The 13442-nt window shown below is 38.5% G+C and overlaps 1 protein-coding gene across 1 annotated transcript in view; it reads right to left on the bottom strand.

The window, feature by feature from the left end:
• The window catches only part of TRHDE (thyrotropin releasing hormone degrading enzyme), a 381409-nt gene that overhangs the window by 180050 nt on the left and 187917 nt on the right, over positions 1-13442 (bottom strand). Inside the window, exons 4-5 of the mRNA XM_059186345.1 lie at positions 4611-4765; positions 1528-1641 (exon numbers count right to left, since the gene is read on the bottom strand). Of these exons, the coding sequence (XP_059042328.1) occupies positions 1528-1641; positions 4611-4765 (269 nt within the window). The remainder of the gene's footprint in view (positions 1-1527; positions 1642-4610; positions 4766-13442) is intronic.

Below are 13442 nucleotides of genomic sequence, written 5' to 3'. Positions count from 1 at the left end.
AAAGCAGCAAGATTTTTAGAATCATGTCATATATGCAGACGCACCTAGTTACAGAGGGTTAAATAAAAGTATCTCATTGTTTGAGGAGATGACCCATGTTGCTTTTACAAAATAAGGACAAAAAATCCATGAACATAATGAAAATATATCAAATGATATTACTATTGTCATGGTTCCTCTGTGAGATTTGTAAGATCACATTTATTTTATGATAAAGTAGTTATATCATGACTTACAGACCATATTTCACCTTGGTTTAACTCTTCAAAACATACTCATAATGACGATAGATAATTAGATAATCACTATTAATAATTTAAACATCAAAAAACAGCAATGTAAAATAAATATATGTTATTGTTTATGCTATATCGCAGGTGAAATATGAGCTTCTGGAAGCCAACAAATGTTAGTACTTGGCAACTTTTACACAGTATCACTTAAATTAAATTTAAAATTCAAGTTCCAAAACAACATACATCCCGGGTTTCATTTAATAATAACATAGTTACTTATTGATTAACAAAAGCATATATAAAATGAAAACTTATATTAAAAGACACATAAAAACCATGCCTTTCCTCCACTTTTTCTTTTAGGATGTTCTAGAACCATCATTGCTTAAAGGACAACAAATCCGACTTCAGGTTCAGACAGATATATTTTTGAGGCTTTTTTTTCTTAAAGGTTTTATTTATATATTTGACAGGGAGAGAGACACCAAGAGAGGAAACCCAAGGCGGGAGTAGGAGAGGGAGAAGCAGGGTTCCCATTAAGCAGGGATCCCAGTGTGGAGCTCAATCCCAAGACCCTGGGAACATGACCTGAGCCCAAGGCAGATGTTTAATGACTGAGCCACCCAGGCAACCCCAGACAGATTCTTAGAGTACAGGTATAATGTGCATAATTCCTAATGAAGTTAATGACATCTTACTAAGTTATTTGATCCTAAAGTATATCTACAACTATAATGTATTTTACAAATAAGCAAATATTAGTCACAATGAAGAAGTATTAAGGTCTCATTTTTATATATACTAAAATACTCTTCACACTTAAAATATTACTTATTAACTACTGTTACCTTTTCCATTTTAAAGAATTTTCCTTTGTTCTCAAATGTTACAATCTAAGATATTTCTATAAGAAAAGCTATACCATTTTGAAATCAACTTATAACCAATCAAACTCTTTTCAGTTCTAATAAATAAAACAGAACTCTTTTGAAATAGTTTTTGGAATTTAAGTTAAATTTAAATTTTGGTTACTTTTTCTTTATTGGACATGTGATTTTTCCAGAGGGTATTTTCAGTCACCTCTAACGACAATATAAGCTCTAATGATAATATAAGCTTTATTGTGGAGACAGGAGGAATGAGGTAAGATACAAATATAAGCTCTAATGATAATATAATATAATGCTAATATAATATAATATAATATAATGATTATATAAGATAATGATAATATAATATGAGACCAACCTTTTGCTAGGAAGTCCAAACAACTAAAAAAAAGTGCACCTACCATATTCCAGCCAGGGTAGAGGTAGTCTGTGCCAACAAATTCAAAGTAGTGAGCAAAACCTTCCTTCAGCCACACATCTTCCCACCATACTGGAGTCACAAGGTCACCAAACCACTGCAATTGAAAAATGAATGAGCATCAGATCAAATCAAATTTATCCCAGAATTATTTCATCTAAAATTAAATGTATTAAACTATGGCTATCATACTGGAATTCATGATCTTAAAATGTATTGTGGCAAGACTACTCATTTGTTCAATCACTTGGTGACATGAGTTTTTTGTTTTTGTTTTCAGGGAAGAACAAAAATATAATGACCAAGAATAAAAAAAGAGTATTTAACCTGGAGAAGAAAAAACTCAAGAGAAAAAACAAATGATAGCTATTTTCAAATATTTGGAGGTCTAATACACAGAAGACAAAGAGACTTGTGTCATGTGGCCCTACAAGGTACAAATAAGGACTAACGGATGGAAATCAGGGTTGGAAGATGTCTGCTGAAAATATAGGAGACCCTCTAATGGAATGAGATGGCCAAAGATGGGAGAATACTGCCTCAAGTGGTGAGCTCTCATCACAGGAGGTATTGAAGCATTGCCTTCCAACAGCACAGACAACTCAAAGAAGACATGGGCTGGTTGAAGAAACTGAGGACTTTCAGTCTCTCTATGATAACAAGGGGCTGGATCAAAAAAATCTCTAAAATCCCTTCATGAAAAATAATGTCTTATTTTTATTTATTTATTTATAAATGAAGAGAGAGAGAGAGAGAGAGAGAGAGAGAGAGAGAAAGCTAGTGGGGGAAGGAGCAAAGGGAGAAAGATACAGCAAATCTTATGCAGGCTCCATGCCCAGCCTGGTTCTGGACACAGGGCTTGCTCTCAAGACTCTAAGATCATGACCTGAGCTGAAACCAAGAGCTAGACGCTTAACTGACAGAGCCACCAAGGTGTCCCAATAATGTTGTAATTGTTAAATGGTGTTTTAATTAATTCACAATGCGCCACTCTGAAATCCTTGCTTAGTTCAGCAAAAAGTTAAAGAAATTCTTTTTTCCATTAAAAATAAAAACAAAAACATTATATGTTTAGAGTTATCCTAAGGACCTTGGGTGTGATGATGAGAAGTTGGGAAATGTCCCTTCTTGTACAGCTGATGCTTTATTGTGGAGACAGGAGTAATGAGGTAAGGTACAAAATAAATAATATATAAGCAGATGAACAACACAATTTCAAATCCTAATAAAATGTGACAGGAATGGGGGAAGAGCCACTCTTGACTGTCAAAGCAAAAATGCTCTCTCTAAGCCATTGACCGTTGAGCTTAGACTTTAACGATAAGGAGGAAACAGTCAGGAGAAAGCCTTGGAAAGAAGATTCCAGACAGATGTAAGCAACACTCAGTGTGAAAAGCCTAAGTGGGAACAAGATATTTAAGAAACTGAAGGAGAAAGAAAAACAGTTATCAGGTCAGGTATAGCTTTAGGAGCTCCAGGAAAGAGCTTGGTGACTGAGGGTTTCAGTATCAATAATAAAGAATCAGTTACTCAAAAGGATCTCGAACTGAAGTACAAATAAACAATAACTCAACATTAATGGACACAAAATAAATGATATTTAAAATAATTTTTATTCTTAATCAAAAATGGATATTTCTCCTTTAAACTGAGAGCCTGTCTTGAAAATCATGACAATGCATAGGTGAGAAGAGAGGGTAATGCAGAAAATAACATGAGAATGGAAATTCTGTTTTTCCCAGCCTCTGGTCCATCTTCTCATGGTAAGTAGCCTAGCACCAATAAGTTATAACAAGAAAGTTGACATAAAATATGGAACAAATAAAATCCAGTTCTAGGAACAAAGATAACATCATCAATGTACTCTTATTTCAACAGACTATACAAGTGAACTGTTTCTAGGAATCTATAAAAAGGAATCTGCTTATGCCTCCAAGAATTACTGTGTTTCATTGGAAAGCCTCCTCTTTAGCATGGTGGAGGAACCCTGATTATCTGTGCAATGGATCCCCTTACATCTCTGGGGCAAGGGACACATGCCTGACCTGGCCAGCAGGACAGACAGAAGCATCATACAGGTGTCCTTGAGGGAGGCTGGCATTGAGGGAAATGGCCGCATGGCCTGAACCAATTTATCATTAAGTCAGTGTTCATGTATTAGCATTTAGCACTTCACTTTCTTTTGCTAACAGCATTTTCCACATAATTCCTTCTTGAGTTTTTCCATCTTTTTAAAAAGGTTTTGGGTTCCTAACAAATAGAAGCCATACAGTATCGCAATGAGATTTCCAGTGGTTTAATTTAAAACCATCCATACCCACCAGGAGAGGTACTGCTTTCCATTAGCATGAACATTTATTTTCAGTTTTGTCTTTTTTTTTTTTTTAAACTAGAATCAAGATTCAAATAAGCATTGTGAAATCTCTGTAATACCTTCCACTCGTTGTAAGAAAGTGCATAAAATCAAAATGAAATTAATTTTATCTTTGCTTCACTACAAAGTTGGTTAATTTACATATGAATTTCTAAACATGCCAAGACAAAAAAATATCAATCACTAGAGAACAAAGAGTCTATGGCTGAGTTAGTGAAAGACTTCCTAAGTGTCTATGTGATGGGAAAAAGGGAATAACAAATTGATTTCAGCAAAAGCAAATTTTGACACGTACACAAAACTCAGCTGCATCTTGCAGCAGCGCAATAAATCACTGCCATCGCTGCACTTACCATACATACATGCCAATAATCACAAGGAAATAAAGCAAGGTTGACAAGGACCCAGGACCGGACAGGATCTCAGAAGAGGCTGCTGGGTGGCGGTTCCCTCTCACTCCTCAGCTACACTGAATGACAGTTGCTTATTCAATACCACCAGTGTGTTTGCTTTTGTTTGTGCCGTCAGCTGAGAAAAATGACATACCCTCCGTAAAGAACAGCACAGTGCTCTCTACCTAATTAAAACTTAATTGGGAGGGTAATAATGTAGTTCCTAATCTAAGTATCTGAAATCATTCTGCATTCTCAATAGTTTGCAGTCATACTTACACCTGATCCTTTTTCTCCTACCTGGTGACATATCTCATGAACAATGACCATGGTGACATCCAGTAAATAAGAAATAGATGAAACACTGGGATCCAGCAGTATTCTTTGCTCCACAAAAATACTTAGTCCCCAGTTCTCCATAGCAGCATACGGATGCTTAGGCACAGCTAAGAGATCTAGAAATAGAATAAAACAATTCCAAAGGCTTTAACAGACATATCGGATTCTAAATTCATATCCTAGAAAAGTCCAGAAATCCTAATGAAAGGGAATATTTGCTCTTTCTCAGTAATTTTTTTTCTAAATTAAACTACCTGCTATTTCTCCATGACAGCAGAAATATAGGCTATCACTGTACACGCTGGCCATATCCATTCATCACCGTTCATTTTCAGACCCAGTGTTGGAAGAGGCTAGAAGTATCGGCACCATTATTGATGGGCCCATCCTAATAAGTTTCAGGAAGTCAAGGAAACCAAATGCAGCAGAAATCTACAGAGTCAAAAGGCATTGTGCCTTCTAATGAAAATATATTCAGCCCAAGGTAGTGAATACTGTACTCTTTCTTTTACCTCAAATTTTTTTTGAGAGAAAACATCTATCAGTTTAAAAATGTGATGTGTCATTTTTTTAATTGCAGAGATGCTCCTGTATTTTTTGAGTTCTGTTAAAAATAAAATGTTGCATGCAAATACAGATTAGAGACAAGACTGCAATAGTGGAAGCTAGCAAAAGGACTACTGAGGGAGTCCGCAGGCTTCGGTTCCGGTCCTGCCCTCCACCATTAACTAGATATATGACCTCGGTAAATCACTTAATTTCTCAAGACCACAATTCCCTCACCTATAAAATAAGGTTATTGGCCTTCATTATCTCTAAAATCCCTTCCAGCTCCAAAAATCTTTGATTAGATGATACTAAGATGTGTGCTTATTTTAAAAGGCTGGAGAGGTATTATCAAGTTCTGGTTAAGGTGACACAATAAGTTCATGCTTTGATGTACTCCCTCAGCTCCAAACACATAGGAGTGATAAATAAAATATTAAAAGGGAAAACTAAAAAATATCTCCAGGCTTGAAAATAAACCTCTTCATGGATCAGAAATGGTACAGAAATGCAAAGCAGTCATCGCGTGTGAAGCCAGCAGGATCAACTGGAGCCAAAGGGACCTAAGCCAAGATGAACGCGTGATGCCAGGGGTTGGGTAAGGTGTGTGTGTGTTCACAAGGGCTGTACGCAGCTGCTGCTCATGGCTTCTCGGGAAAACCAGGAAGTAGCAGAGTGAGGATTCAAACCCAGGGAGCTCGATTCCAGAGCTTTGCTCTTAATCACAACAGAATGTTTTCAGTCTTTGACCCAAAAGCTCCAACTCCCAATAACCCTAGAGGAACTACCTGGGATGCTGAGAAAAAAATGGCACAAGAATGTTTGCTACATTATTCTTTTTGTTTTTGTTTTTTAAAGATTTTATTTATTTATTTATTTGAGAGAGAGAAAGAGAGCATGAGAGGAGAGAGGTCAGTGGGAGAAGCAGCCTCCCTGCCGAGCAGGGAGCCTGGGACTCGATCCCGGGACTCCAGGATCATGACCCGAGCCAAAGGCAGTTACTTAACCAACTGAGCCACCCAGGTGCCCCAGTATAGTTTTTTGAGAGGGAAAGAAGAGGGGTGCCTGAGTGGCTCAGTGCCTTTGGCTCAGGTCATAATCCTGGGGTCCTGGGATCTAGTCTTGCTTTGGGCTCCCTGCTCAGCAGGGAGCCTGCTTCTCCCTCTCCCTTTGCCTCTTGCCCCGCCCCCCGCTCATGCTCTCTCTCCCTAAGAAATAAAATCTTTAAAAAAAAAAAAAGAAGAATGAAAAGGGAAAATCAAATGCCTTTTAATAAGATAGTGGAGAAAGAAACTATAAAATAGTTATAAGAGAGGAATACTACATAGCAATCTTACCCCTAGATTCTTATCCTCTATAAATCAATATGGATAATCTGAAAAACATAATGTTGAGGGAACAAGTAAGATTTAAATTAACCCTTATTATATGATACTCAAAAATAAGCAGACTAATTCCATATGTTATAAATGGACACTCACACACAGGTACACACATACCCAGATAGTAGTGGCAAAATGCACATACAATCACACACGTACAGGAATGATGAACACCAAATTCAGAATCATGATCGCTTCAGGAAAGAAAGGGCAGAAAGGGGTTGAGGGACAGTCATGGACTCCATTTCAGCACAGGGTTAAAGAGGATTTCCACACCACCAAGCAATTCCTGGACATTGGAAAATATGAGAATTCAACTCAATTCTGCCACTATCTACCCGGAGATAGCATCAGATTCCACAGGTTAAGGGTTTGGTCCTACAAGACCATCCTGTAGCCCCACTTAAGATGCTAGTAACAAGCCCGGGTTGTTATCTGTATTTCCAACTGACTGGCTATAAATCAGAGGTTCCTACAACCACCTCCTTTGGTTTGATTAATTTGCAAGAGAGGTACACATAACTCGTGTTTTTACTTACTAGATTATTACAGTTTATTACAAAAGCATATAACTCAGGAACAACCAAATGGAAGTGATGCATAGGGCAAGATACTGACAAAGGATGTGAGGCTTCCATGCCCTCTTAGAATGCACCATTCCCCCAAAATCTTTCTGTTCACTACCAGGGAGGCTCTCTGAACTCCATCCCTTGGGGTTTTTACAGAGACTTTGTTACACAGACCTAACTGACTAAATTTTTGGTCTTTGAGAACTGACCTCAATCTCCAGCTCTTTTCCCCTTTCAGGAGGTGGAGGCCAGAAGATAGGACTAAAAGTTCCTACTCCCTAATCATGTGATTGGGTCCACAGCAAGGTCAGATCTGCCCCCATCTTTAGGTGAATTCCAAAAGCCACCTCATCAACCTACAAAGATACCAACATTAACATAACAAAGACATTCAAACCCTTAGGAAATTCCAAGGGTTTTGGAAGCTCTAAGCCAAAAATCTGGTAGGAGCACCAGATACATTTGTTGAAGTGTGTTCTAAGAAGGGACAACAAATGTAAAGGTCCTAAGGAGGACATGAACTGGGAAATGAGGTGAGTATATTGGACAAACAGGAAGAAGGCCAATGTGGCTGAAAGAGATAAAAGAGAACCAATTGCAAATACAGCATAGGTAGACATTCTTCTGTGTAAGATTTTAATTTGAGACCTTCCCTAAATATGACCACGCTAGGCAACAGACCCACCCTGTGCCAACTCTGTCTGCCACCAGCAGATGGCAACAGCAGTAACCCATCTGGGGTCATTTTCTTGAAGGAACAGGTGAACTTATGAACAATCCTTTGGAGCCACGCCTGTTGAAAACAGAGGCACTTCTGCATGCTGGAGTTCTTCAAGAGTTGAGAGTAGTCAGGTCTCCGAAAATAAGTAAGCAGATCAGTCCACACACTGGATTGGCTCAACTGGCACAGAGAGAAGATTCTTGACTTGAGTCTGATGGGGACTCTAGGTGATAAGTAGGAAGGTACACTTAGGGGCCAGTCATCAGACAGCAAGAGCCTAACTAGCAGCATAAGCAGGTACAGTGAAGGGTCAGTTAAAGGTGCCAAAGAAACCACTAATGGTGATCTAAACAGTCAGCAGGTTACCTATTGGTTTCCAGACTTCCAAGGGCACAGAAGTCAGGCCTGAGTAATAAGGCTATACATCAGCCAGACAAGAACTCTTCAGCAAATGGAGCTAGACTCTGAAAAAGTGATGGAGAACAGAGTAAAACACAGAAGCATCAGTAATAGGAGGCAGCTTCACAGACACAGAAAGGTCTTACAATAGATAGAGGGAACCATGTCTATGGATAGCAGAAAGGAGGAAAATGTGGAACTAAAAAAAACAGATTATGCTACTATGCATATAATAACCTTGCAACAAAATACCAAAGAAAATTGGATTTTGTTCTAACAACTAAGAGATTTTTTTTAAATTTTTTAAAGATTTTATTTATTTATTTGACAGACAGAGATCACAAGTAGGCAGAGAGGCAGGTAGAGAGAGAGAGAGGAGGAGGAAGCACATACCCACATACTCTCTGCAGAGAGCCTGATGTGGGGCTCGATCCCAGGACCCTGGGATCATGACCTGAGCCGAAGGCAGAGGCTTTAACCTACTGAGCCACCCAGGCACCCCGCTAAGAGATATTTTAACTGGGCCTCTCTGCTCTGTGTCTTTATAACTTAAAGACTCTTAATATTTTTATATTTATATATAGTTTTATATTTTAAGAATATTTGGGGAGCATCTGGGTGGCCCAGTTAGTTGAGCATATGACTCGTGATTTTGGCTCAGGTCATGATCTCATGGGTCATGGGACTGAGCCCCAAGTCAGGCTCTCCAAATAGCAGGGAGTTTACTTGAGTTTCTCTCTCTCTGCCCCTCCCCCCACTTGCTCACATACTCTCTCTCTCAAATAAATAGATAAATCATAAAAAAAAGAATGCTTTTGTGAAGCATATATCCATACTGGTACACAAATATTCTTACCAGTTTTACTTCCAATAGCCAAAAACTAGAAATAAATCAAATGTCTATCAGCAAGTAGATACTGTGGTATATCAACAAAATTCTATTCAGCAATAAGAAGAAATGAACTATCGATATACATAGCAAAGTTGAATCCTGAAATAGCTATACTGAGTAAAAAAAAAAAAAAAAAATATATATATATATATATATAAAACGAATCACACATTTATATGAAATTCTAGAAAATGCAAACTGACCCTACAGTGTCAAAAAGCAGATCAGTGGTCTCCTGGGGACAAAGATGGGAGATGTTAAAATGTTAAATGTTAAAAAAGATTGCAACAGGAAATTCTTAGGAGTGAAGGATATGCTCATTAGGGTGATGATTTCATGGGTATATACACATCTTAAAAATATCAAACTGTACACTTTAAATGTGGGTAGTTACTGCACTTACTATACCTCAATGAAGATGTTTTTTCAAAAAGTACCTTCGGTAAGTTGAAATTTTTTTTAAGATTTTATTTATTTATTTGACAAATAGAGATCACAAGTAGGCAGATAGGCAGGCAGAGGGCAGGGGTGGGGGGGAGCAGGCTCCCTGCTGAGCAAAGAGCCCTATATGGGGCTCGACCCCAGGACCCTGAGATCATGACATGAGCAGAAGGCAGATTCTTAATCCACTGAGCCACCCAGGCACCCCTGAAATATTCTTTTGCTTAACTTTGAAGTTGTTAAGAGTTATTCACAATGAATTAGGTTATTTCCATTTTTACAAAAATAACTTTGTCATGAGGCTACATCCATTAAAATGTGCAACCATCCTCTTTAATATGCCCTGAAAACAGAAGAAAATTCAAATGGTTCAGATTTAATTTACTTGGAAATTCAAGGAAAATCCTGGATAAAATTATGCATAGGACTCTGTTTCCAATTAATTACTACAGCTTTAAAAACTATAGACAGATAGCAAATATACGTATAATTCTAGTGAATGCAATTACATACATTAACATAAAAATCTGACTTTCTCTACTTGATCCCTTCAATGCACTGTAATTTGCCTTCTACCTTTAACACTGTGTTAAAACAGCTCTTGCTGACTAAAATCTCAGAATCCTATGGACACTTCTCAGTTCTTATTTGCTTGATATTATTGAGAATTATCATACTGTTTGTTGGTTGGGGCCTGTCATAACAGGATATTGATGCTTTCCTCCACTTCTGAGATTAACCTATCTTATTTTTGTTGCTTGTTTGTTTCTATTTTGTCATCCTGGCTTTTGAAAACCAAAGCTCCTAAGATTTCTATCTGTGAGTTGTTTTGTGTTGGTTTTCTTTACAACCCATTGAACTAGTTTTCTTTGAATGTTCTCACCCACTCCAATGTCATGTCACCTCCTACATGCACAGAAGCCCTCTTTGAGCTCCAGAGGAAAATATGGAAACGTCTTTGTGGTAGACTGTTATTTGATATCTCCCCAGTGTACTATTCCTTCTGGAATAGATCGCTCCCATTAATCTAGTCTAAACCTAAAGATAACCTTGCAACTTCCTCCTCTGCACTCTGAAGTGAAGTCATTTTCACCAAGGAAAATGTCCTACTACCGTGACAGCACTATACTTTGAGGAACACTGAAACTATGTGGAAAGATCCAAAGAATCACCAAATAGGGTTTAATAATACATACAAACTGAAATGATCGCCATAATTAGTGGCAGTGTTTTGATGCATGACTTTGTAAATATCTATTCTAATGTACTCTACATAATTAAACAACCACTAGCAGAAAAAGTGTGGGATATTTGGCCTCTCCATGCTGTGGTCAGATTCTGGACTTACAGATCATTGTGGGTTGTCATCTAGAATAGGTTGTATTGGCTCTAACTCTGGGCACATCCAAGCCCTGGCTCTAGGGTGAGAATCTAGTGTCCTTCAGCTCAGATCTTTCTGCCATAGTATTGCGTTTGCACTCCATGTTCTAAGAGTAAAGGTGATATTATCTGAAACATGTCTTCGAAGAACCTGTCTATGGTCTTGCTCTCTCTTGACACTTTCCCTTTTGCCTAGTCAGACTCCCTAAAGTCCTGGCTCTCCTCAGCAATATTTTCTTCACCAGCCAATTCTGGCTTCGATTATCCACATGCAAACTTGTGAATTCATTTTGCATTTGCCATCCATTTATTTATCTAAACATTTTGAGAGTAGTAAGAAAGTCCTGGTTAAGATCAGAACTCACAATGACCCATATTTCAAACTTGAGCCTGAATAGGGATAGAAAGTCCTGGAAGATAACAGTTAAATACCAAAGAAAGAAGTCGGATACCTGCAACTCAAGAGCATCACCTCAGGGACCAATCCCTCCAGACCTGAGCAGAAGACGGAGCCGCTGCCAAGTCCGGAGTATGACCAGAGGAAGTGGCTCTTTCCCGAACAGCAGTGGTCCCTGTTTGGATGTGCGATTTTCTGCTTGGAAAATCTAAGGCGCCAGACATTAATCCTAGAAGTTTTGGTCTCACAATGGGGAAAAATCCATAAGGCTTTCTCACAGGAGTAATCTTTCTTATTTTCTCTATATGTGCAATATATTTTGTCCATTCATCCAGTCATTCACAAAGTTGGCTGAGTCCTTACTCTGCCTCAGGACAGGAGTCTGACAATGACCTGGCTCCCATGGAACTCACATTCCAGCTTTGGGGCTGAAGGGCAGTGGAGGGGGAAGATGGGGGAGGGGCCAAAGAATACTCAGATAAATAAAACAATAAGAGATTAAGATTGGCACTATAATGAAAATAACACAGGAGATGTTAAAAAAAAAATATGGGGTTGAAGGGAGGATACTTCCCAGTCAGAGTGAGTGACAAGGAAAAGCCTCTCTGGGGAGACAGCATCAAAGCTGGAACCCCAAACCAACTGAATTTCACCTCCATAAAGGCAAGTCACTTTATTTCAATCACTGCATTTCCAGGGCCCAGCAGTGCCAAGAATATGGCTGATGTCCAAGAACTTACTGCAAAATAAATGAATCATTTTCCTTCTGATGACGAGTCATGCTGAATATAGCTTACAACTGGTTTTGCTGGTATTAAGGGCCCAATAGGTACATAACCATTACCAGTACCCATCTAAGAAAGAGCATTAAATTCTGCAATTCTGGTCCGCAGGCCCATGGTTCTCTGGCATGTGAAGTGTTCTGCTGCTTCTTTAAACTCTTCCACTGAGGAGCACTCAGAGGCACACCCTCCAGATTCACAGAAGCATTGTGTACTCTGCCCTGGACCTTCCACCCAAATCCATCTTGCTCTCAAATCCCCAACTTCTGACCTAATTCTTCCTTCTGTGTCCTGCTGCATGTCACCCTATAAATCACACCCCCCTCCAACACTGTCCTCCGTTCTCTACTCTAACAGCATCTCAATCACAACCCAAGTTCTCTTTCCAGCTCTGCTGCCCAGGCCTTCTTGCAGAGGATAGTGAATGTAACAGTTAAACCTTGGGACTTTGAGTCTTCACTGTCTGGGATCCAAACCCAGCTCCAACACTTACACGTTGGAGGACTTGGAACACATGGCTTAATCTCTCCCAGGTTCCATTCCTCATGGATAAAATGCGGATATTAATGGTACCTTCCCTGCAGGTTGTCATGCAGATTAAATGAGATGGTGCATGAAAGCAGTTAGTCTGCAGTACAAACCCTGATAAATCAATGCTATCACTAGTTGGGATCTTTCCAGCTCACCCCCACTTGGGGGAATTGAATGCATCACAGGCTCTAGCTTGGAAGAGGAAAAATCTTTGAACAAAGATGAAGTGTTGGCTAATGTTACATTAGGCATTTTAATTTCTGAATTTTAAATTCTGAATTGAGATTTTATGTTAAAGCCATATAGGACCTACCTACAAATGAGAAAACAAAACAAAAGAGACTACATCATAGGACATTTCCATATTATCATCCAGGGATCCTAAGTACATTTTAAAAGGTATAGTAGGTAAAAACAAATGTTATATTTTGATTATGCCATGACTAGCACTTGCTCAAGATACTATATACATATGCATTTATTCTTAAGTATAAAAAATAAAACTCCTTGCTCTGACAATTACCATATGTGGCTAGTAGAAATGTAAGTTGCATTTGAAATTTTAATATGAACAAGGTGAAATGCACAGAGGTCACCTATTACCAGTATTTATAAAATGAGAACAACCAACTTCTTTTCTTCCTCCCAATTGTAAATTCTGAAGTTTTGTTTTTTGGTTTTTTTACTCACAAAGTGGTTAGGTCCTAAACCAGTGTTTTTAAGATCATTTGACAAAGAGGAGTTTAAGCTTTG

The sequence above is a fragment of the Mustela lutreola genome, chromosome 8 (assembly GCF_030435805.1).
Source record: "Mustela lutreola isolate mMusLut2 chromosome 8, mMusLut2.pri, whole genome shotgun sequence".
NCBI lineage: Eukaryota > Metazoa > Chordata > Mammalia > Carnivora > Mustelidae > Mustela > Mustela lutreola.
This window is presented reverse-complemented; position numbering and strand designations above follow the sequence as displayed.